Raw genomic sequence first — 26,520 nt, 5'->3', positions numbered from 1 at the left:
CTTCTCTTGTCTTATTATCCCTAGCATTGATTGAAGTTTCTCCACCTTGAAATTGCCAGTGAGGACAAATCTATTGAGTCTCATTAAATTCAGTGAAGGAATGAAGTCCCCTGAGTATCTGGGACCACTAAAACAGATACTATACATTTTAGAAAAATATTCCCTATCCTTGAATGAGAACTATAGCTGCAATATGGAATAGATATCTATTTGTTTTTACAAATGGTCTAACCTAAAGAAGTTACTGTAGAATACAGCATTCTTAAAATCTGCATGAATAAAAAAGAAAAACAAAGAAAAAAGTAGGAGTATGTCAGTAAGTTAGTTCAACCTGATAAAACAGATTACATACCTTCACATGTGTACCCCACCCACTATAGCTAGACTAGGAAAAGAATTTGTGGTCCTCCACAGATTTACACATAACCCAGTGAAGGTTCATGACCTCTATCTGGTTTATTAGAAATGCAATTTCTTTTACTCATCCAACTGTTTCCTACTACACATTAACATCAGCGCAGAAGAATAGTTTTTCCTAAATGGTAGGCTGCTAAGATGAACTTTGAAATTGTCAGCCAGCCACACTGCCTGAGCTACAGCATACACTGCCTATCTGACCACTAACAAAGAGGTCATTGAGCTTGCTGTAAGTGACAATATATCATAGGATGTACACGCTGATAGGCTCAATGCCATTTGGAGCAATAGGAAAATACTCCTTTGTGAATATGTGTATGGAATAGCTGACGCGTCCTTATCTAGCTGTTGCAGCCAGCATATTATTAATGCATGGGAGACAAACAGAACACACACGTCTAGAATAGCGTGCTTTCCTGTTTTAAGGAAAATACAGGTGTTTATACTATTTTATGGTTGCTGAGCTTTCCTAAGGCCTATTGTGACATCAGCAGGACTGTGCCTCTTATGATTTGCAAACTATGTTACTTTGAAGTAATTAGTTGGACATTCTATACAGTTTACTAATCAGAAGTACAGAACAGGAGGTCACGACACTGGGAACAACTTGTCCATTTCCCCGCTACAGTTAAGTTCTCTCACCTCAATTTGCCACACACATAAGAAGATCCACTGCACACTGACTCATGAAACAGAACTCTTTTTCTGAACATTTTTTACAAAGACCAGAAGGAACAGACTTTTTCCAGGTGCATTGGATGTTCTGACCAAGAGAAATACCAAAAGATACCGTATCAGTTCCACGTTAGTCACTGTGTCAGAACAGATGGGTTGTCTTTGGGTGTTTTAAGAAGTAAACCCTGGTCCTCCATGTTGGAAAAATACTGAATTCAGCACCTCTAAAAGAATACATTTTAGGGACATGTATGAGTTGAATTATTTGGTAAGTACCCAAAAAAGCGTTTATCCTCAAAAGTACAGTATCTTTGTTCTTGTTGTGCCACCAGGATAGCTGTCACAGTAGGTCTTATCTCCTGCTAGGAAGGACTGAGAAACTAGTGTTCTGAAGCAGCCATGAACTTTGGGCCAAACCTAATTTAGAGGCGGCTTGCCATTACAGCTATATCAGAACAGGTATACCCACCCATTTTTTAAAATATTTAAGTAACTTAGACTAGCAAAAACTATTTTTCATAGTGCAAGTTAAAAATTCCCAAATTCACATACACCATACTGGCAAATCCACTATTATGCATGCATGAATTTACCTATAGGAGCAGTTTTATCAAGCTGTAGAAAAGTCTCACTATATTCCAATTTCATTTTATTTCATATTTTGCAGAACTAGCCGTAGAGAAACACTGTCTTAGAAACACTGATGAAGAAGAGGGTTACCTCCATTGAGCTTTTTTTTTTTTTTTGGAGGAACTCTTCAAAGGATTCATTTTAACATAGAATCGCAGAATCATTTAGGTTGGAAGGGACCTCTGGAGATCGTCTAGTCCAACCTCCCTGCTCAAGCAGGGTCACCTAGAGCACTTTGCCCAGGATCACGTCCAGGCGGGGTTTGAATATCTCCAGCGAAGGAGACTCCACTACCTCTCTGGGCAACCTGTGCCAGTGCTCTGTCACCCCCACAGCAAAGAAGTTTTGCCTCATGTTCAGATGGAACTGCCTGTGGTTCAGTTTGTGCCCGTTGCCTCCTGTCCTGTTGCTGGGCACCACGGAGAAGAGACTGGCCCCATCCTCTTGACACTCCCCCTTCAGATACTTGTACACATACATCAGATCCCCCTTAAGCCTTCTCTTCTCCAGGCTGAACAGGCCCAGCTCGCTCAGCCTTTCTTCACAGGAGGGATGCTCCAGTCCGCTAATCATCTTCGTAGCCCTCCGCTGGTCTCTCTTCAGTAGCTCCATGTCTCTCTTGTACTGGGGGAGCCCAGCACTGGACACAGGACTCCAAATGTGGCCGCACCAGGGCTGAGGAGAGGGGCAGGATCACCTCCCTCCACCTGCTGGCAACACTCTGCCTAATGCACCCCAGGATCCCCTTGGCCTTCTTGGCCACAAGGGCACGTTGCTGCCTCGTGGTGAGCTTGTTGTCCACCACGACTCCCAGGTCCTTCTCTGCAGAGCTCCTTTCCAGCAGGTCAACCCCCAGCCTGGACTGGTGCAGGGGGTTAGTCCTCCCTAAGGGCAAGACCCTGCACTTGCCTATGTTGAACTTCAGGAGGTTCCTCTCCGCCCAACTCTCCAGCCTGTCCAGCTCCCTCGGAATGGCAGCACAGATCTCTGGTGTGTCAGCCACTCCCCCCAGTTTAGTATCATCAGCAAACTAGCTGAGGGTGCACTCTGTGCCTTCCTCCAGGGCACTGATGAATAAGTTGAACAAAACTGGGCCCAGCACTGACCCCTGGGGGACACCGCTAGCTACAGGCCTCCAACTAGACTTTGTGCCGCTGACCACAACCCTCTGAGCTCGGCCATCCAGCCAGTTCTCAAGCCACCTCCTCACTGTCCACTCATCTAGCCCACACTTCCTGGGTTTCCCTAGGAGGGTGTGCTGGGAGACAGTGTCCAAAGCCTTGCTGAAGTCCAGGCAGACAACATCCACTGCTCTCCCCTCATCTACCCAGCCAGTCATCCCATCATAGAAGGCTGTCAGATTGGTCAAGCATGATTTCCCTTTGGTGAATCCATGCTGACTACTCCTGATCACCTTCTTGTCCTCCAGATGCTTAGTGATGACCTTCAGGAGGAGCTGTTCCATCACCTTTCCCGGGATGGAGGTGAGGCTGACAGGCCTGTAGTTCTCCGTGTCCTCCTTCTTGCCCTTTTGGAAGACTGGGGTGACATTGGCTTTCTTCCAGTCCTCAGGCACCTCTCCTGATCTCCAGGACCTTTCCAAGATGATGGAGAGTGGCCTAGCGATAACATCCACCAGCTCCCTCAGCTCTCGTGGAAGCATCCCACGGGGGCCCAGGGATTTGTGGATGTCAAGTTTGGACAAAAGATCTCTAACCTGATCCTCCTCCACCAAGGGAGAGTCTTCCTTTCTCCAGACTTCCTCTCTTGTCCCCAGCATCTGGAATTCCTGAGGACTGGCCTTACCAGTGAAGACTGAAGCAAAGAAGGCATTCAGAAACTCTGCCTTCTCTGTATCCTTTGTCACCAGGGCACCCGCCCCATTCAGGCAGAACCCAGACACTGCTACGCAAACTGCTGCGTCTGTTCGCTGCGCTCAGACAGCTACAGCTGTAGAAGCATTGACCAGAGAACACAAGAAGGAAGTAGTAATGCCTGATACCTACATTCAGTACAAGTTTTTGATTATTTTAAAAGATTTTTCTGTAATTTACTTTGTCTTGCTGTAGATAGATGGAACTCCCCCTGCCTTCTACTGTGGTGGTATACCCCTCAACGCAAAGGCAAAAATAGGTAGACCTAACAACCTTTAGGTTAACCTCTGGTTGACCTTTTGAGGGTAGACCTGGTGGCTTAACGTGTTCTGCCTAGCAACTAGATGATTGAAGGAGGCAACTAACCACCACCCACTACCTGGGCAATGTCAGTCACATCTGTCAACTATGGAACCTTCGGGAACCTGCCAGAATCATCACGGTTGTGCTCCAAAAGCCACCCTGTGAGGTATGACCCTGCTCACAATTTGATCATAGGTACATAAACAGACCCAAAAGTGTTTGTTTCTTGGAGGAGAATGCCCCTTCTAAAGCAGCTGGTTCTGTGGACAAGAGGAACCCCCTTTGGACCAGGATGCCGCCTGAGGATGGATAGACCTGAAGCAGCATTGAGATGGCTGTCTGCGACTGGGCGAGGGAGTGGTACCATACAGGGCAGAGGAGCTCCTTCCAGGATACCTATGGATTCCTTTTCCCTCCAGTACAGGATTCAGTACAGGATAGCTGCGTATTCCTTTTTCCTCAGTTACCCGGTAGCAGAAATAGTAAGTGATGATAACTTGAGCTCAAATGAATGTGAATGAACATCAGTCACTGTGGAAATGGAGTTGAATTGTGCACCTATTTGTAAATAAGTTGCATTGTTGGCTAATTGCTTCTTATATCACCTACTGTTTTCCTATATTGCCTTGTTTTGTCTGTTAATTCCCCACTGCAAATAGCAAAAATTCCTATGCTGACAGTTATGGTGTGGTGGTTTAATAAACTGTTTGTTTAAACACAAAGTGGTTTTCATCTCCTTCCACCACCACATCTACATGTTCTGAACAATTCTGATGGAAGTCTATCTGTAGATAGCTAGGCTACTGTCACAGGAAATAAAAGAGTAAAAGACAATGTCTGGAAACAGAACATACACTGTATGTCTGTGTTGTACTGATGCATAGTTAGGTACGCAAGAATAAGCTGAGCATTAAGTGATATATGTTCACCAGGCATACCCTTAAAAATCCAGTACTGCTTTTTGCTTGATTTAGGCCCAGCTTCACAATTTTATCACAAATTACATACTCTAGGTAGGGTGATAAACCAGAATGTCTGTTTTTTGAAAACACACTGACAGTACACAATTTGAGAAAAACAGTTCCACAATAGGTAGAAGATACATGAAAATTGTACACCTATGTCTTCTTCCCTCTCAGTATTTCTAAAAAGGAAAGAAACATATCTTCTGTATTTCATACAGACTGAAAACCACACCTCTATTATATGCTACTGTAAAAAATAGAAAATCTGAGTAGTGCACTCGTGACATTTCTTCAGGACTATCATTACTCCTCTCATTCATCAAAATATAAAACCTGTTCTCTACATGTAAACAAGGAGTTAGAAATTTTTGAATTCGTTATTCATCTAAAAAGCTAGTACAGTAACTGTTTTTTTCAATCAATTTGCCACAGGAGATTTTGCATCCACGTTTAACAAAACAACAATCCTTTAAACGAGAAAGACTGTTTGAGATTGACAGAAATACATGATTTAAAAGTGAAAGGAATTTCAAAATCTAATCAAAATGAAATTGGAGAATTTAATGATTGAAACCTCTACAAGATGAAGAAGAAAAATACAGAAAACAGAAATTACATAAAGAAGTTGTTATGCTTGGTAATTCACTCCTATCTTTCTTGAAATGCAAGTAAATTTTACTTTTCAAAGGCTGATTAATTCAACATAAGCAAGAGGTCACACATGCGGGGATGTAATAAGGGCAAAAGAGCCCTGATACCCTACCACCCAGATTTTGGTAACAACAAGGATTTCTGAAAGGATGCAACGCCACACAGTGCTTTGATTATTCTGTCCATTGGTATGACGCAGATAGATATTAAAATTAATCCTATGATTATAAGAGATAGACATACTTTTTGATATGACATTGTTTCGGCTGTATGAGCGTCTTCTTGATCTTTCAGAACTTTTTGTGTATCCGTATTGAGAGCCTGAAGCTGCTGGATCAGCTCAGCCTGCTGTGCCGTATGCTCAGTGTTTTCTCTGTAAAGATTCTGCAGCTCTTGTAAGTCCTTCCTGTGCAAAGCAAGCCATAAAGTCAAATTAAGAAAAGAACAGCAATGACCTCAGTTAAACTACTGTGTTCAGATGATTTTTTTCTAGGTAATAAGCTTACTAGATTTATTTATTTTTCTGTTAATTACCTTATAAACACTAGAAGTTACATACATAATACTTATCTCATACTTTTGAAAAAAAAATCTACAAAACATGTTTCAAAACAGATTATCTTTCAATTTGCCTTTAAATGCTGTTACCACTCTCAAGTAAATGGATTTTCATTAACTGCATTGAGACTTTCTAATCAATATTCAGTTAACTCCAAGTTACATGTTCCAATGTAAAATATTTAGAACATACGACTGTAAGATAAGTTTAACTTTTTTTAACTAGAAATATCACAAAAAAGATAAAAGTTTTTCTCTAATTTGTATAATTCGTGTACTGTTATTCTCTGTTCTAAAATGGATGCGGTATTTGGATATATGAAGTACGCCTTCTGAAAAATTACTACAGGATATTTTGTCTGTAGGTGCAGCATACCTCAACAATTACAAGCCAGGTGAGGAGACACTGGTATGTATTACATAACATTATGCAGTAAAATAAGATTCATAAACTCTAAAAATGAGAATTGTACTTTAATGAAATCAGAGGATGGACCCAGTATAGAATCACAGAATCACAGAATCGTTTAGGTTGGAAGGGACCTCTGGAGATCGTCTAGTCCAACCTCCCTGCTCAAGCAGGGTCACCTAGAGCACTTTGCCCAGGATCACGTCCAGGCGGGGTTTGAATATCTCCAGCGAAGGAGACTCCACTACCTCTCTGGGCAACCTGTGCCAGTGCTCTGTCACTCCCACAGCAAAGAAGTTTTGCCTCATGTTCAGATGGAACTGCCTGTGGTTCAGTTTATGCCCATTGCCTTTGTCCTGTTGCCGGGCACCACGGAGAAGAGACTGGCCCCATCCTCTTGACACCCTCCCTTCAGATCTTTGTAGACATTGATGAGATCCCCTCTCAAGTCTCCTCTTCTCCACCGGCTGAACTGGCTGAACTTCCAGGCTCAGAGGTTTGTGATCAGTAGCAATAAGTCCAGCTGGATGCCAGTCACTATAGGTGTACTCCAGGGATCAATACTGAGACCAATACTGTTCAACTTACTCATGAATGATCTGGATGATGGGGCAGAGAACACTCTTAGCAAGTCTGCAGCTAATGGGGAGGAGTGGCTCATGCACCAGAGGCCTGTGCTGCCATTCAGAGGAACCTCAACAGGCTGGAGAAATGGGCTGACAGGACCCTCAAGAAGTTCAACAAAGGGAAGTGCCAAGTCCTGCACCTAAGGAGGAATAACCCCAAGCACGAAGACATGCTGGGGGCTGACCTGCTGGAAGGCAGCTCTGTGGAGAAGGACCTGGGAGTCCTGTTGGGCAAGGTGAAATAGGAGCCAGCAATGCACCCTAATTATACAAAAGAAAGCCTACAGCCTCCTGGACTGCCTTAGGCAGAGAACTGCCACCAGGTCAAGGGAGACAATGCTTCTCCTCTACTTAGTCCTGGTGAGGCCACATCTGAAGTATGGGGTCCACTTCTGGGCTCCTTACTACAAGGGAGATGTGGACATACATGAAGATGACTACGGGACTGGAGCACCCGACATACAAGGAAAAGCCCTGAGAGCTGGGACTATTCAGTCTGGAGAACAGAAGGTTCAGGGGGGATCTTATCCATGTATACAAATATCTGATGGAGGGCAGTAAAGATGACCAAGCCGGATTCTTTTCAATGGTGCCCAGTGAAAATGCACACAAACTGGAATACAGGAAATTCTTTTTAAACATAAGAAAAAACCTTTTTACTGTAAGGATGATCAAATACTGGAAGAGGTTGTGCACAGAGGTAGTGGAATCTCCATCTTTTCAGGTATTCAAAACCTAACTGGGCACCACCCTGGGACATTTCCTGTAGCTGACCCTACTCTGAGGAGGGAGGTGGGACTACATAACCTGCCAGCCTCAAGTGTTCTGTGACTCTGCCAATAACTTGCTTGGAGCACACTCAAGGAGTATATTCTAAAGCAACCTCAAAATAATCAGAAAATTAGTTAGAAGATTTTTTTTAAAAAAGGAATTTCTGATCAAAATATTTATTAATGCGTTGACTCAAACCAGCAAACTACTAAGTACTCTATGACAGGGACACCTATCTGTCACTGCAGCAGGATAAGGATGCCAGATGCTGAATAAAATTATATTCTCAGGCTAGCATGTAACAGAAGAAATAATCAAAAATTGCAAACTGGATGCAACAAAGATCATGTCTGGGTTCTGCCTGGGTCTTTTGTGGGCCTTGCTGGAAGTTGTGGAGACTTTCTGGGGACCCCCGAGGAACTAGACGGCGCTTGCTGCTAGCAGGAAGGGAGAGCTAGGCAAGGACTACAAGGCAGGGGGCCTTGACTTAACTTCTCCTGGGAAGTTCTAGCTAGGTGTGGCTGCTGCTAAGGAGCTCTCTGGGCTGCTCTGGTCAGAGGGAGTTGGGGCTTTTGATTCAGGTGGCTCCTGACTGGGTGGGTCAAGTACCCTTGTGAGTCACTGCTAGGCAGGGGCCTATATAAGAGCCAGGCCTAGAGCGCAGCTCCCAGAACGCAGCCAACAGAGGCAGCGAACAGACGCAGTAGTTTGCGCAGAAGGGCGCCTGAAGGCAAAGAAGGCACCTCTCCATTTTGCACAGTGGTGTGTCCTTCCCCGGGGCATGGTCATGACATGCCGCAGAGCACGTTCCCCAGTGGCTGCTGGAGGTGCTGCTTCGGCTGTGTCTGAGGCCTCAGCCAAGACAGACCCTCTGACAGCAGATGCAGCTCTACAGGTGTCAGGCTGCAGGGAGTGCCTGGGGCCTCTCCATGACACCCAGGCTGACAGTCAGCTCTCCTGCAGAAGGTGTGCTCTGGTTGATCAGTTTTATCGTCAGATAAAGGAGTTATGGGAGGAAGTCAGTAGGCTGCGTAGCATCCAAGAAGATGAGCAGGAGATAGACAGGGTGTTCTTGGAGACTGTGCAGCTCCAGGAGTCCCCAGCCCCCACTGCAGCGGAGTTGCCGGTGGGCTCTGTACAATGTAACGGTACATCATAACGCTGTTGAACAAGGCTGGAAGCTGGTGACCTCTCGTAGAAGGAGAAAGGCTCTTGCTCCTCCTCAAGAGTTGCCTGTGAAGAACAAGTTTAGTGCCCTCCAAGCTGAGGAGGAGCTGGGCATGGCTCCAAGGGAGGCAACTGGCCTGACAGACCCTGTGCCATGTGAGAACACCTGGCAGAAGCGGCGAGTGATTGTTGTGGGTGACTCCCTGCTGCAGGGGACAGAGGCACCTATCTACCAACCTGACCTCTTGTCCAGAGAGGTTTGCTGCCTGCCAGGGGCTCGAATAAGAGATGCCATGGAAAGACTGCCAAGGCTTGTCCATGCGTCGGACTACTACCCTCTGCTGATCTTCCATGTGGGCGCTAATGACACGAAAGGCAAACTGGAAACCATCAAACGGGACTTCAGAGCTCTGGGAATGGTGGTTAAGGGTCTGGGAGCCCAGGTCGTTTTCTCCTCAATCTTGCCTGTGAGGGGAAAGGACGAGAGGAGGAGTAGATGAGTTTTCCGAGTTAACAGCTGGCTGCGCCGCTGGTGGTGGCAACAGGGCTTTGGTTTCTCTGACCACGGGACCCTGTTTGAAGATCGACAACTGATGGGGATGGATGGGATCCACCTTACCAAGCAGGGCACGTGTGTCTTTGCCAACAGGTTGGCCAGCCTGGTAAGGAGGGCTTTAAACTAGGCAAGATGGGGGAAGGGGAGTGGTATAGTGGCAGGGGAGTCAGTAAAACACCGCTCAAGTCAGGAGGCCTCCAGCAGGTGCATGCAGCCAGGGGAGACAGCATGGGACATGGCTATGGAGGCTCCTCTTGCACCTCTCCTGGGAAGCTTGCATGCTTGACTGGCTCTCTGAAATGCCTGTACACCAATGCACACAGCATGGGGAATAAGCAGGAAGAGTTAGAGATCTGTGTGCAGTTGCAGGGCCACGATCTCATCGCAGTGACAGAGACATGGTGGGATAGCTCACATGACGGGAATGCTGTCATGGATGGCTAGGTGCTTTTTAGGAAAGACAGGCCAGGAAGGCGAGGTGGTGGAGTTGCTCTTTATGTGAGGGAGCAACTAGAATATATGGAGCTCTGCCTCAGGGTGGATGAAGAGCAAGTTGAGAGCCTATGGGTAAGGATTCAAGGGCAGGGTAACATGGGTGACACTGTTGTGGGGGTTTACTACAGGCCACCTGATCAGGAGAAGTTGTCGATGAGGCCTTCTACCGACAGCTGGGAGTAGCCTCATGATCACAGGCCCTGGTTCTCATGGGGGACTTCAACCACCCTGATATCTGCTGGGAAAAGACAGTATAGCTAGGCACAAACAGTCAAAGAGGTTCCTGCAAAGCATTGATGATAATTTCTTGACCCAGGTGGTGGAGATGCCAACGAGGAGAGGTGCAATGCTAGACCTTGTACTAACGAACAAAGAAGGTCTAGTTGGAGATGTGAAGGTTGGGGGCAGCCTTGGCTGCACTGACCATGAGATGGTGGAGTTCAAGATCCTACGAGGAGGGAGCAGGGCAATAAGTAGGATCGCAACCCTGGACTTGAGGAGAGCTAACTTTGGCCTCTTGAGGGACCTACTTAGGGGAATCTCCTGGGGTAGGGCCCTAGAAGGAAGAGGGGTCCAAGAAAGCTGGTTAATATTCAAGCATCACCTCCTCCAGGCTCAAGATTGGTGCATCCCTCTGAGTAAGAAGTCGAGCAAAGCGGGCAGGAGACCTGCATGGATGAGCAAGGAACTCCTGGCAAAACTCCAACAGAAGAAGGAAGTCTACAGAATGTGGGAAAGGGGACAGGCCACTTGGGAGGAATACAGGGACGTTGTCAGAGTGTGCAGGGATGCAACAAGGAAGGCTAAGACCCGTCTGAAATTAAATCTGGCAAGAGATGTCAAGGACAACAAGAAGGGCTTCTTCAAATACATCAAGAGCAAAAGGAAGACTAGGGAAAATGTGGGCCCGCTGCTGAATGGGGCGGGTGCCCTGGTGACAAAGGATACAGAGAAGGCAGAGTTTCTGAATGCCTTCTTTGCTTCAGTCTTCACTGGTAAGGCCAGTCCTCAGGAATTCCAGATGCTGGGGACAAGAGAGGAAGTCTGGAGAAAGGAAGACTCTCCCTTGGTGGAGGAGGATCAGGTTAGAGATCTTTTGTCCAAACTTGACATCCACAAATCCCTGGGCCCCCGTGGGATGCTTCCACGAGAGCTGAGGGAGCTGGTGGATGTTATCGCTAGGCCACTCTCCATCATCTTGGAAAGGTCCTGGAGATCAGGAGAGGTGCCTGAGGACTGGAAGAAAGCCAATGTCACCCCAGTCTTCCAAAAGGGCAAGAAGGAGGACACGGAGAACTACAGGCCTGTCAGCCTCACCTCCATCCCGGGAAAGGTGATGGAACAGCTCCTCCTGAAGGTCATCACTAAGCATCTGGAGGACAAGAAGGTGATCAGGAGTAGTCAGCATGGATTCACCAAAGGGAAATCATGCTTGACCAATCTGACAGCCTTCTATGATGGGATGACTGGCTGGGTAGATGAGGGGAGAGCAGTGGATGTTGTCTGCCTGGACTTCAGCAAGGCTTTGGACACTGTCTCCCAGCACACCCTCCTAGGGAAACCCAGGAAGTGTGGGCTAGATGAGTGGACAGTGAGGAGGTGGCTTGAGAACTGGCTGGATGGCCGAGCTCAGAGGGTTGTGGTCAGCGGCACAAAGTCTAGTTGGAGGCCTGTAGCTAGCGGTGTCCCCCAGGGGTCAGTGCTGGGCCCAGTTTTGTTCAACTTATTCATCAGTGCCCTGGAGGAAGGCACAGAGTGCACCCTCAGCTAGTTTGCTGATGATACTAAACTGGGGGGAGTGGCTGACACACCAGAGATCTGTGCTGCCATTCCGAGGGAGCTGGACAGGCTGGAGAGTTGGGCGGAGAGGAACCTCCTGAAGTTCAACATAGGCAAGTGCAGGGTCTTGCCCTTAGGGAGGACTAACCCCCTGCACCAGTCCAGGCTGGGGGTTGACCTGCTGGAAAGGAGCTCTGCAGAGAAGGACCTGGGAGTCGTGGTGGACAACAAGCTCACCACGAGGCAGCAACGTGCCCTTGTGGCCAAGAAGGCCAAGGGGATCCTGGGGTGCATTAGGCAGAGTGTTGCCAGCAGGTGGAGGGAGGTGATCCTGCCCCTCTCCTCAGCCCTGGTGCGGCCACATTTGGAGTCCTGTGTCCAGTGCTGGGCTCCCCCAGTACAAGAGAGACATGGAGCTACTGAAGAGAGACCAGCGGAGGGCTACGAAGATGATTAGCGGACTGGAGCATCCCTCCTGTGAAGAAAGGCTGAGCGAGCTGGGCCTGTTCAGCCTGGAGAAGAGAAGGCTTAAGGGGGATCTGATGTATGTGTACAAGTATCTGAAGGGGGAGTGTCAAGAGGATGGGGCCAGTCTCTTCTCCGTGGTGCCCAGCAACAGGACAGGAGGCAACGGGCACAAACTGAACCACAGGCAGTTCCATCTGAACATGAGGCAAAACTTCTTTGCTGTGGGGGTGACAGAGCACTGGCACAGGTTGCCCAGAGAGGTAGTGGAGTCTCCTTCGCTGGAGATATTCAAACCCCGTCTGGACGTGATCCTGGGCAAAGTGCTCTAGGTGACCCTGCTTGAGCAGGGAGGTTGGACTAGACGATCTCCAGAGGTCCCTTCCAACCTAAACCATTCTGTGATTATTGGGTTTTTAAATATATATGGCTTTATATGTACACACACATATAAAAATATATATGACTATGTAGAATAAATAAACTATTTGAGGGTGTTTACCTACAAGCATGCAGCATAGAGATATATAAGTACATATTGAAAGAAATGTTGCAATATATTAGGCACAGTAAACAAACACAAATGTAAGAAAAAGAGTCATCCACAGCATTATAAAAAATTTCTTTTAGCTAAGCACCAAAATCAAAAGACTTGCTAGGTCTACTATTTTTTTCTTCCCTAGTAAATAACATATCATGATACAATGAGAGGTAAATTCTGCCCTGATTTCCACTCCATTTAGTACTGAAGCCACTGGATATCACTGAGAAAAAAAAAAAAAAGTCTGTGATTTAACACTTCAATACCTATAGAGTGCTATAAAAAACTCAGATTTTGCTCAAGTGAAAACAGAATAATAGAGCTAACTCATTTTAGCCACAAAAGTAAGATCACAATAACATCAGGGTATTTAGCTTTAAATATTACAAGTATTTTTTTTAATTACTTCCTCATGAACATTTTGGAATTATAGGAAAACCTCAGCTTCTTTTAATCAGGAACAAACATGGAAAACTGATCACATACGGAGTAGAAAAATTCTGGCTGCTGATCTAAAGTTAAACCACTGTTTTTTTTTTTTTGTTTGTTTTTTTTTACATATTTCTTCTAAAAAAAGAATTATTAATTGACCTTCTACAATGTTGCTGAGGAAAAATGAAACTGAACAAAACTTTTTAAGAAAAATTAAAAATGGTTTAAGATAAGGATGTCAGTATTATTTGGCTGCTGAATACAAAATAAATCAATAAGACACAGAAAAAATAAAATATTGTCAGAACAATGAAAAGGTATGACATTCACTGGAGTTTCCTAAAACTAATTCTAGGAAAGACTAGTACCAAAAATACTCCCTTATCCTTCAAATTTATGATGTATATACACATAATCCAAAATAATTTATTGAACAGACTCCAAAATCTTTTGAACTAGCTACATCTCTATCTCTTCTGGCTATCACTTTTTATAATTTTTACAAAAACTTGGAAGAATGGGAAAGGAGAAAAAAAATATATCAATGGGAAAGGAAAGAATAACGTGTATCCTAATCAGTTTTGTCCAGAAGGAACTGCTTACCAGTATGAACTTGGAGATAATATCTGAAAAAGTTAGATGCTATTAATGAAATACAGGCACTCATTCAAGTCTGGAACTCAGAAATACTGCACATTTTAAATACTTCTAAATACTATAGGAACTAGGTGCCAGCAAATATATCCAAATAAAAACAGCCAAGATGTCAACAAAGCTAAAGCAAAGCTGTAAATAAACCTGTGCTGAAATTGTTTTTAAATACCTGATTTAGTTTTGCAGAAGACCACTTGAGACTAAAATCTTATTGTGAACTCCTGCACAGAGAATTGCTGTACAAATAGAACGCAAAGACATTCCTAGGAGAAGCTTTCATACTAAATTGTAACTAACTAATTAATTATTCATCACCACAGCAATTATACATACTGGAATGCATTTCACCTAGATGAGAAGGAAAAAAAATATGGAAGATTTCCATGTCTGACCAGATTCAAATAATACTTTTCACTCGGGAAGACCAGATTTGTCAAGAGCATGTATGCCCAGAACATTTTTTCAAAACATGTTTTACATCCTGTCTTAATTGACATGCAAAGAAGCCCTTTGGATTAACTAAAAAAAGCTTTTCTGGGTAGGGGTGAATTACATACACATTGAACCATACACAGCTGTATTCATATTTTATCTTTGTCCCACTTAGAAGAGTTCTGTAAGACAGGGCCACACAGATCCTCTGGAGCTGGACAGAGCTTTACAGGTTGGACCTCCTGTAACTAGCTGGGACCATGAGTGGGGTCATCCTTACCGCTACCAAGGCATGGAAGAGTCAAATACTGACTAAGACTTACCATCATTGGTTATTACTTATTCTTCTTGTTTTCAAGTTATCTGTCAAATTTGAATTTCACTGATCTTTAATGCTCAGTGAACCTGTATCTAAATTCAGCTGTTTGGCTTCTTTCCAGTGTACTTCTATTTGAATATTTGACATGATTACAGAGAACTCAGGAGGAGCCTTAACTAACTGGAAGAAGACACTGAGGTAGAGGCTGCCTCTCACAGTAGAGGGATGAGTACCTAACAACTTCATAGGATTACTTTGCAGTTCATGTCAGTAATTAATTTTTTTTTTGTAGCTTAATTGCAATGGAAAAATTAATTCCATACTTCAGAAACTTTTAAAAGGGATGTGAAGGTGTCACACTGTAGAGCCATCTAGTCACGAATGGGGTCTCCACAATAAGAAACCATGTCACAGAATCACCGAACAGTTGGGGCTGGAAGGCATCTCTGGAGATCATCCGGCCCAACCCCCCTGCTCAGAGCACGGTCAGCTAGAGCACGTTGCTCAGAGCCGTACCCAGTTGGGTTCATCTCCAAGGACGGAGACTCCACAACCTCTCCGGGCAACCCATTCCCATGTTTGGCCACCCTCACAGGGAAGAAGCGTTAATCAGTGGTGTCCCACACCACTGATTCACTACTGGGCCACTACTGCTTTGCTAGGTTCAAGAATTAAATGTTTGGAAGAATATATAAAAATAAGGATTTTCCCAGCAACAGAAAGAGCTAGTAAGCAGAAGAAACGTCAGCAGATATAGCAGAAAGACGTAAGGGACAGCTGCTTACTAACACTGTGTAACTATTCAGGTATATTTTAAAGACGAGGCACTTTAGGTACTGGAAATAGTCTTGTTCCAGTAGAAAAAAGGAAATCATCTAATGGTGAGCCTTGTGTTCTCACAGTTAGACTGCTTGAGGTACTTAAGCTAGCTCCATTAGAGATAGGGATCTTGTGTCAAACAATGAAGACACTATATGAAGACACTACAAATAGGTTTGCAGTATGACTCAGATAATTTGTGCTGGAATATCAGTATTTTAGATTAATACTATTGATTAGGGTAGAGATAGCTCAATTATTTCATGAATAACAAGAATAAATACAGCAAACTGCAAGACCCAGGGAGTCAAGACGACCTTACCCATTTTATGGTTAGTGTTTCACCAGAGATCTGTGCTAGTGAGCGATATACCACTATGCACTGCACAGTAGGCATAAAGTTTTAAACCCTGATTTTTAGCATATTTTTAAAACAGAAGTCACAAAAAATACATCGGAATTATTTTTGAGAGCTAAACATCAGGATTTTCTAGACTTCAAGAACAGAAAAATGGAAAGGCTACCAGGGATTCTAAACAGATTCAGAAAATCAACACTGAGTATGAGCATGAAAAAAAAATCCCAAGGAAGATGCATTTCGGGCTGCTTTAGCAATCCGAAAATAAATCCAGTGAGGCCAAAAGTGCTTTGCAAAAATAAAGCTAACAAAGAAAGGTGGCAGCTTCTCAAAGACAACTGCCATACAGGATGGTCACCCCTCTCCCCCAGAATCTTTTTCCAGAGGATTTATTTTCCACACCTAAGACAGGCAGAAGCCCATGACAGACTTTTACTGACATTGGTGCTACTTTCCAAAACACCTGCTGCTCTGTGGGACCAGAGTTAGATCAGAATTGAGTACTTCAAGAGTACTACTCAGAGAAAATAGTTCTCTTAGTGACTGCAGACATAGTTACTGTTTAACCAAACAAAAATTCTGCAAATCTAACAGTTTGTTAGAAAGAACAGAGCAAGAAGTTACAACCTCACAAGAAACAGAGCAGCGCTCAGCATGCACCTAGACCTTACTGAGTTTCTTTTCCACTTGAGAATCTACTGTAAGAAGAATTCCAGGCAGTATTGCAGAGAGATATATATGTCAACTGAAAGAGAACATGCTTCTGTTTTTCTACATCTGTGTATACTGTGTATGAAATAAGACACCGAATGAAAGAAGCCAGATTCCTTCCTTTCTTCTTCCAGAGCACATTCCTAAGAATTATTAGACTGTACTGTGCTTAGAGTATTAGACTGGTTAGTATTAGAGTGTGGTCTGCTGACCAAAAAGGGGGGAGATGGCAGGCAGGGGAGAGGACACAGATTTGCTAATCAGAGCTGTTTGTCATTTTTAGCTGCAAAAGCTTGAAGTGGGTGATGGTAAAGTGGAGATAGTAACAGACAGAGGGGATTTTCTGTACTACTTTAATTTTCTACCAGAATAAAAGTAAAAATGAATATTCAATGTAATATTTTCATAAGACTAAGTCTTAATCAAGGGTAATGAAACACCTTTTATTCAGTTAAAAAAACCAAACACACACTGCAATCATAAGACCAACCCAGATCCAAGACTTCATTTTAAAAAGTCAAAATAATTAAAGAACCAATAGAAAAAAAGTCTTATCTATGTACCAATATACCTATGCATTCACATACATTGTATTTTCATTTTTCTCACTTTAGGATGTGGAAAAATTCCAGTAATCTATACCATAAAAATACAAAATACTTTAAATTCTTTATTTGTAAATGGTTGAAACTGTTGTGTGAAGCCAAGTTCTACGTTATATGATCAATCTGGCATAAGTCTTTTTTTCATAATAGAAAAATCAACAAGGAACTTGAAGCCAAAAATAGTTCATTAGGATAGATTAGTAGACACTGAGTGATGATTAGACTCATCAAATATATATATATACACACACATATCTGACAATTATAAGTCTTGTACTACTGATGTGGAAAAAATATTATCAGTCATCATGAAATCAGTTTAAAATCCAGAAGTGAAAAGACTTCAGCACAGAAAACATGTATTGATCTGTTTGTTGAAGTTTAACTTTTTCCATTAATTTGGAAATTCGCTTGTACGGAGCAGCAAATAAAGAGTATGATCAAACACTTCAAAATAAGGGTGTTATACAACTTTGTTACCTCCAGTTCAGACACTATGTTTCAAAAGGTATTTTTTTTAATTACTCATTTAAACAAGATCCACCTGTGACAAATACTAAGCGACTGCTTTGCAGTGGTTAACAAATAATGCATTTTTGAGAAATTTTAAGTTTATTGATTTGTCCAACTCAATGTGTAATATCATAAACCGCAACTAGTAAATAAAAACTTTACAAATATTAATTGATGTTAAAAATGCCCTCTTCCTTCTCCCTAGCCCTCTCACACACACATTATTTCTGAGAATCATTTCAGAAGGTAAAGCCTACTGCTCTGCTGATGAATTTTACAATTCTAACAACTTTTTAAATAAATATCCAATTAAATTATGTCTATTTTTTTGACATATAAGATCCCAAATGATATAGCTTTAAAAAAATGAAAATTACCTAGATATCATTTCTCCAGTCAAGATTTCAACAGATACTAAAACAATGAATCAGGTCAGAGGTATCACAAAGATCATATATTTAGTTTTTTTCCTCAGAAGACAACTACTGATACCCCACAGTAAAATTAGCTATGCTTAGCACAGATACAACAGAAGTCATTAGAAAGCAGAGTATTCTTACATTTGAGCGCAAACATCATCCCAGCTGCAGCTCTTCAAACACAAGCATATTTTGAGGAAGGGAATATTATTTGCCTAATACAGGAGTGATAAATACTATAGACAGCTCTAGAGCTATATAAATAAGTGAAGACTAGCCAGTTTCTTGACAATCCACTTAAAGTTCTGACTGTCTTCCGCCATTACTCTCATTTTGATGACTTCAGTACTCTAGTCAATTCATATAATGCATTCCATTCTTCACTTCTTTTCCATGTCTTAAATATGCAGCACTAATCTTCCAGATTCAGCATGAGAAAGAGATTCGTGAAACCTAAGAAAAGGCTTAAATCACCTCATTTTAAACCTTTAGTACAGGCCTAAATAGACTCCTGCTGACTTGTCAGCCCTAACTAATTAAAATGTTAAAGTCAGGCTTCCAACTTTCCTAAGTTTAGGACATTTAATCTCTCCAAGTTATTTGCTTCTGTTACTACTGGTATTTTTTGACTTTCTGACCCAACGCTAATTATAGAAGTGTAATTCTTAATGTCCGTTCCTACTTCAAAAATAGTAATAATTAATCTAATAAGAGCGAAAATATATCAGAGATAGTCTGCATAAATTGTCACTCACCAGCAGACATGCAAAAGTTTCACACTTTGCAAAACAGAATGGGGTGAAAATACACTGTTTCACAAAAACATCTCTAATGCGAGATACCATTTTCCAAGGAGCACAATAGTCTTGTTGAAAAGATTTGGAATTATAGTTAAAGAAAGCATAAAATGCTTGCCTTGCTCTGGTCATATCATAATCCTTTTGGGAGAGTTCTTCCTGCTTCACAGCTAGCTGAGATGACAAGTTACGGCATTTACTGTGCAACTCTTTCATTTGTTCTCTCGCTTCTGTTAAATCAGTTTCCAAATTCTGCAAAAGAAGCATTTGAAATATATTGAACACAGTGTAAAAGAAAGACTTAAATACTACATGGACCACGTACGTAGACATGTGCTTGCATACACACCCATATCTCTATTGCTAAGTAAATACATATATGTATTTGTGTCTGTTTGCATACGTGTGTGTGCATGCGCATATGAAAAATACTAAATCTCAGACAAATGCTATGTTCAATTTTGGGCAGCTATCTATTTCTTACTGTAAAAATTGTTCTGTAATTCATTTATTTGTTGCACGTAGAAGAATTCTGAATCAAATCTTCGCAGAGCAATCGTAAGCGACACGACTGTTGATTAAATCTTTTCCTTGTAGAATTCAAACAGAAGAAACCTAGTCCGTACAAGAAACAACTACACCGTTGTTGTTTTTAAATTCTCCGAAAATTGCACAGATTTCATACATGAAATCAGAATAAAGACTCATTTTTGAGACTGTTTGTTGAAATATGGTATTATAGAAAGCATATGTTTCTGCACTTCTAATTTAGGAAAAGAAATGGCATGCAAGAAAAAAACTTCTGGAAATGATCATTGAAAATAATGTAAACAAGCCATAGTTTGCCTTTTACAGTAAGCCTTACTGTAAAAGTTAGTCAGCAGAGTGTGAAAGTATATATGAGAAATATAGCAACAAGCCAGCTTACCCAAGCAAGGCTTAGATGTTTCTCTATCAGAGCCTTATCAGAGTTCTTTGGGGGTTTAGCGGCTTAGAGCAACAGTACTTTAGGCCTTAAGCAGCTTTGCACTACTATTCTCCCAGAATATTTTGAGGAAAGAACGGAAATAGAATAAATACAGTAATATCTAGAGCAGAGTTTCCGAATCTGGTAACACCTTTCCTTAGACCTACTTTGGTATCACTATTGAAAGGCAAAAATCACTTACTTGCTCTGAGGCAAACACTCCAGGGTACATTAACCATTTGAACTAAATACATCCTGGTAGGATAGTGTCTCATTTATTGCCAAGAGTACATTAGTTTCTCTTCCATTTGAACAGAGACTTGGTTAAACATGCAACAATAAGTAACAAAATAGTGTATTTTTCTCTTTCAGCATAGATGTCTCAAATATTGAGGGTACTGAAATATTTTTTTTTAGAGTTGAAAGGCAAATTATGAATTGTTTTTAAAATAATATAAAACTGTGTTATACACATTTGGACACATAAGAAGTATACTACAATCAAAACTGTTTTAATTTTGACAAGAATCGTCACTTCCTGTTAATAAAAGGAATGTAAATTTTGGGAAACAGCAGAATTCATAAGTGAACAAAGTAGAACTACTTGTTTCCTGATAAATCTCAGTTTATATACTCACTATATAAATACTCACTATATAAATACTCACTATATAAATACTCACTATATAAATACTCAGTCAGTGTATCTGACTGATGAGCCATCATTTGATCTTGCAGGCTGGCTAACAAAAATTATTTTTTCTCAGATAACAAAAAATTTCAGAATGACAGGAGACAGTTAATTCTGTCAATAAAAAAAATGCTGAGGTGCCATAAAGTGTTTATCTTTATAATCTGCAGCTAAGCGTTCCTGAGGTTTTTTTCAGTATTGTTTTCCCCAATAACTAGAAGTTGTTGTAATATGTGAGATGATTTCCCATTTACAATTTTTAAGTTAACAAAAATAATAACAGTTTGCATTTTCCCTGAATAAATTCTATTCGCATTTCTTTCATATCATGCTAAAAAGTTGTGGAAGTTCTTCATGGTATGGATTGTACCAACAATGATCTTGCCAATGCTGAAGTTCCCAACATCCATTGCAGAGTAAAGTACAAAGAATAGAAGACAAATGGTTTTGTCATTAGGTACAGTTGCATACAAAGCCATATGATGGCAAAAGTTAAAAACAAAAAATTGTCATCCAGTGGGTCACCCTAAATCTGAATTTCATAACTTCAGATTTTAATTTCAGCTAACAAAATTAATTTAATTTGACAAAGGTGGGCTCTTCTGGAAATCAGAAACATTACTGAAAAGGTTGAAACATGGAAAAAAAAAATGCAGGGACCGAATTGTTTTACAAATAACTTGTACACTGAAATATCACACACTGAGATATTCAATAGAATTTATGCATCATTCAGGAATCTAAGATTACAAAATCTAATCTTTTACCCTCAAATTCTTATTAACTCCTTTTAAAATCATTTGGAATTTATCTTACTTTTTACAACTAATACAGCAGCAGAGAAAGTTTCCTCATGTAAACAACCAGACTGTAGAAATTTGCTATATATAAATTCTCCTAAAAATTATTTTCAAATTAAAGTTAATTTCAATTTTACCTACAGACACTTTAGAATCTTAGAATTTAGATCTTTTAAAGCATCCTGAAATATATTAAAACAAAGTAAATACTATTCAGAATATAGTAAGTTGAAACTTCTAAAATTCTGATTATATATTTGGGGGGAAGAGGAATGCATGTTGAGAGAAAAAGAAAAGATACATTAAATTGTGTTTCTTTAAAACAGTACCGAAAATGAAGCGTGAAAAGTAAGTCTACTGTTAACATACTTGCTCCTTATTATTTCCATCAGTGTAAAGTAGTCACCCTAATTAAAATGAAATTAAGACTAATAACAGAATAATAATTGAGGGTAAAACACTGCAGGTATATTTTAATCACTTCAAGCCCTAAAACTGCAAATACAGGAAATTCAGAAGTCATGTGAATTTAAAAGAACTCCAAACCAAACATGACAAGTTTAACATACAGACAAGGCATGAGGTAGCATAACAGTGTGTAGCATTATTATGAAGTCAATGTAAATTAAGTTTTTTTTGTATTGGTAGCTTCAAAACTGTTAGAAAGTCACTTTTAAATACCGTAGCTTGATTTCCATGTTTTCTTTGTTATATATCATTACTGAGTTAAGAGTATTTTTTCAAGTTCTTGCCTCCCAGTAAATCTCTCATTTTTTCTGTGCAACTGAAATTCCAGGCTCCTCTTGACAGAGAGGGTTGTTTCTCACACTGTTACATTTTAAAAGAGAATAACCTTTCATATTTCTTCAGAAATTCTATCTTCAGACATCAGGTACTTTTAAGAAGTACTTTGCCAACAAGAAAACAGTAAGTAGTTACACTGTCTTTTAGATCACCTCTACTTAAAATATGCCAGTCTGCCAGGTTTTGTATCTGCATATAAAGCCTTTTCTGACTAAGTTTGGGAAAATATACTACATCTTTTGTAAAAGATGTAGTAAAAAAAAAAATTAAATACACACCTTAAGTTAAAGTCCCCTCTTCCACCCACGGAAGTGCCAAATAACTTAAATCCCTAATTCACTCCTAACTATGGAAACACATCCCTGCATACGGTGGCAGATTATCAGCTCTTCCACTTGCAGACTTTCAGGAGATGGAGAAAGCTGATAGAAGCCCTGGGAAGCACAAGGTAAGACCTACTTGAACACTGAAAGTAGAGGCTATGAAAGCCTAGTGCTAGGTATTTTTATGTACCGTATACTATTTATATGAAGGCAAACCATAAAAATATAATAGCTACTTTTTTAGCCACATTACCAACTCTCTTCCTGTTAACCCACCTCATTAGGATTTACACTGATAAAACAGATCATCCTTAATACTTTCCAAATATTCCTCAAACAGAAAACCTAGCCATAATAGTGGTTCTTTCTCCATTTAAGCAAGCTGGATTTTATATACCAGTTCAGACTGTAGCAGGCCTGGAAACAACTGCACAAGTGACTTCTGCACAGAAAAATATTTTAAATTCTGATAAAATTAGCTAGTAGCAGTTAGTTTATTCTCTGAACAGAGGGCCACTCATCCAAAAGGAAGCAGTGACTCACAGCCCTTGAAAATCTGTGATGTTTAGACTTAATGTTTTTATCATCTAAAATACGTTTTAAAAATAATGTTGATATAGTTTACATTGATACAATTTGATATTTATTTTTACAGAGATATAGAAGACTAATTTGAATAGTTTCTGTATTCAACATCATCTACAAAATTGTTAAATAGCTTTTGTTATTCAAAATAATGTATAAAAGAGATCCTAATGATTCCCAAACTCTAGATCGCGAGGCAGAACTGGCTTTCAGAAGCGGACAGCATTTCTAAACCGTTACAGAACGCTTTTATAGAATGCTATTGCCGTTTTAACAATCACTTAAGACCACCACCACAAAACAACAATTCTGCTATTAAATTTACTCATAAATTGCTATTAACAAGTATTTAAAGGATATGTTATATTGGTCCATAACAGATAATCTGCCACCCAGTATACTGCACTGTGATAACCTCATATTTGACCTCTGAGGATAAGGCTACTACTTTCTATGTTGTTTATAAGTATCCTTTTAAAAGCCATCTGGCATCCAATATTGATTCTGGAGAATGTCTAGTCATAGAAAGGGGGAAAGCCAGGAACAGACGGAGTAATTCAAAAGTTTAAGTGAATATTTACAAGTGGCGTTTATGTAAAAATAACTATGAACTACAAAAGTAAACAAATTTCTATATTTTTTCATGAATGCTTATTTTATCAAATATTGATCAAAAGTAATGAAAAAACTCTATTCCTGGTTCCTAGAGGTCACATATAACATTTAAGTCACGCAAATAATATTTATAATATGCTTTCCAATCTTAAAATAAGTCTTGTGAGATAAGACACTTTGCCTAATACTGTACACCAACAAAGGCGTGAAGTCACTTGTCTAACAGAAAGGAAACCTCCCCCCCCACACCCACCCACCCCCAAATAAAACAGGTACAAGCTGGGGGGCTTCAGGCTCACAGACCCACAGACTGGGGCCAGCTGGTGGGGGGTCCAGGCCAGTGCCCAGCACAGCCCCACCGCAGCCAGGTGCCGGCCGGGCCTTGCAGGCAGCACAGTGTCTCCGGGCTCCTTCCCCCTGCCAGGACCAGGCATCCCACAAGCACAGAGCTAGCAGCACTCCTCGGCCCTGCCTGCAGCCACCCCAGTACTGCTGCCTCGGGCACGGCGGTGCTGGCATCCTTGTTAAGGTCTTCGTTGGCCCATCTCTGCTGAGACCCCTCCAGAACAGCCCTGCCCTCCAGCACATCAAACAGTCCCCCCTCCCAGTTTGGGGTCAACTGCAAACTCAGAGGACTGTGCCCTCTGTCCCCTCCTCCAGGTCACTGACACAGAGGCTAAAAAGGATGGCTTCTGGGACAGGCCCTGCGATACCCAGCTTGATACCAGCCTTCAGGTAGAGTACAATCCATTAACCACAACCCTCTGAACCCAACTGCCCAGATGGTGTTTAAATATATCTGCCCACAGATATATTTAAATTTGTCCACCCCTGCAGATGTAACATCCTAGCCTGGGAAGAATACTGTAGGAGACAGTGTCAAGCACCTTGCAAGAGCTGAGAATTACCACATGCACTACTCCCCTGCCTTCTCCACAGATCGGTTTAGCAGAAAAGGCAATCAGGTTCATCAGGCACGACTGACCCTCAGTAAATCCTTGCCTGATTGTTCTCAGTCTCCTTTAGGCATCCAGAGATGGCTTTTAAAAGGACTTTTTCCATGCAGGATCTGAAGTGAGGCTGACCAGTCACTGTTTCCTGGATCAGCCCTTTGTCTTTTGTTGGAGTGCAACGTTTGCTTTTCTCTAGTCACAAGGGAGCTCCCCCAGTCACCACAACATTTCATAGACGATGGACAGCAGCCCCACAGTGACATCAGCCAGCTCTCAGCACCCTTGGATACTCAGTTGATCCCACTGACTTGAAAAAGCTCTCTTGGGTAATTCCTAACGCATACACTGCTGGCACTCCTCCTCTGTCAATCCTGCCTCTAGACACAAAGGCTTGTAGGACCTTGGGGAAGATTGAGGCAAAGACATTGAGTACCTCAGCCCTATCTACTGTCTGCTATCACTGTTCCCTCGAGTATTGGGATATACCAAACTTAGGCATACTTAGGAAGATGTCCTCAAATGACCTGCCTGCTTTTCTGAGTTTTTACCCTTCAAGAACTGCTTCTCAAGGGGTTCCACTTACAAGTTCCCTGAATAAACTCAAAATCTCTTGTCCTAAAACCTACACCTTTCTCAGCATTCCCAGGATCTTGGGCTTCACAATTTCACGGTCACTACAGCCAAGGCTGCCACTGATTATCATATTCCCAACATGTTATTCCTTGTTTGTGAACAGCAGATCCTGCTGTGCCTCATTCCTGGTTGGCTCAGGCAGTACCTGTCTCGAGAAGTTACTCCTACGCAAGCCAGAAATCTCTTTGACTGCTGATGATTCCACCCTAAAGCACCCCCACTGCTTACTGCCATCTCTGGAATCGTATGGCTGTGGCACACCTTTCTTCATTGAGCATACCTTATTAGCCATGAAGACTGATGTGTTAAAAATAGTTCTGACTATTTTCACTGATGGTGTGGATAACAGTAATTTTCAGTAATTTATCAGATATTGAAAACAATACATTTGGCAACTTGAAAATTAAATCAGTCTAGTGTGCACTAGTGGATTTTCTCCCCCCAAGGATCAACAAACCATTTAGTGTTCTGGGAATCCTACAATCCTTTCATCATAACCACTCCAAGAGCCTTGATTTGCAAGGACATTACTTCTTATGTTAAAAGATCTGAACAAAAGTCTTCACAAAGGCTTTCCATGAGTATAACAGTCAGAAGTGTCCCCAATATGAATAACTTGCAAGAGATGTTTCTGTGCAAGATGCTGAATAGATATAGTAACTATACTGAATACACCAGAAGGTAATGCAATTTGATATTGTAAAGAAAACAGCTTTGTAACTAAGGGTTCACTAGCCAGGTTGGGGGGGGACAGGGAAGAACACTACATAGGCACATAAGCAGCCATCAAACACTTTGATACCATGTCTGTGGCTTATTTCCTTTACAGGAATTTAAAAAGAACATGCCAGCTTTCATCAACATATGGGACAGACTAACGTATTTAAATAAAAAAAAATACAATATTCTGTACAATGCATCAAAAATATTACTTGCTTTTTCATTTTATTATAAACTGTGAAAAAAATGTTTTAATATATTATATTCACTAATAAGGTCTCTCGGAGTGGAGCCCTCTGCAGGCTAAGATACAATTTATTCAAAACTACAGTTAAAGTTGTAAAGTGTTCTTCCAAAACAACAAATACCAAGTCTACTGCAATCAAATTATAGTTCAGTAAATTATACATTGAGAAAAAAATCTTGAATGATAATACTTTTATGTTTTTATTATTTAATATATACGTCCTTTATCTTAAAATGCAGTA

At 41.3% G+C, this 26,520-nt stretch overlaps 1 protein-coding gene across 10 annotated transcripts in view; it reads right to left on the bottom strand.

Annotated features, from left to right (window-relative positions):
• Nucleotides 1-26,520, bottom strand: part of CNTLN (centlein) — a 199,158-nt gene that overhangs the window by 128,527 nt on the left and 44,111 nt on the right. For all 10 annotated transcript variants that reach the window (XM_068928901.1, XM_068928897.1, XM_068928896.1 and 7 more), the window contains 2 exons: nucleotides 19,060-19,193; nucleotides 5,759-5,921 (listed from right to left, as the gene is read on the bottom strand). In XM_068928901.1, coding sequence (XP_068785002.1) covers nucleotides 5,759-5,921; nucleotides 19,060-19,157 — 261 coding nt within the window. In that variant the 5' untranslated portion in view covers nucleotides 19,158-19,193. The remainder of the gene's footprint in view (nucleotides 1-5,758; nucleotides 5,922-19,059; nucleotides 19,194-26,520) is intronic.

The sequence above is a fragment of the Struthio camelus genome, chromosome Z (assembly GCF_040807025.1).
Source record: "Struthio camelus isolate bStrCam1 chromosome Z, bStrCam1.hap1, whole genome shotgun sequence".
Lineage (NCBI taxonomy): Eukaryota > Metazoa > Chordata > Aves > Struthioniformes > Struthionidae > Struthio > Struthio camelus.
The sequence above is the reverse complement of the archived record's forward strand: the minus strand, read 5'-3'. Positions and strand labels throughout refer to the sequence as shown.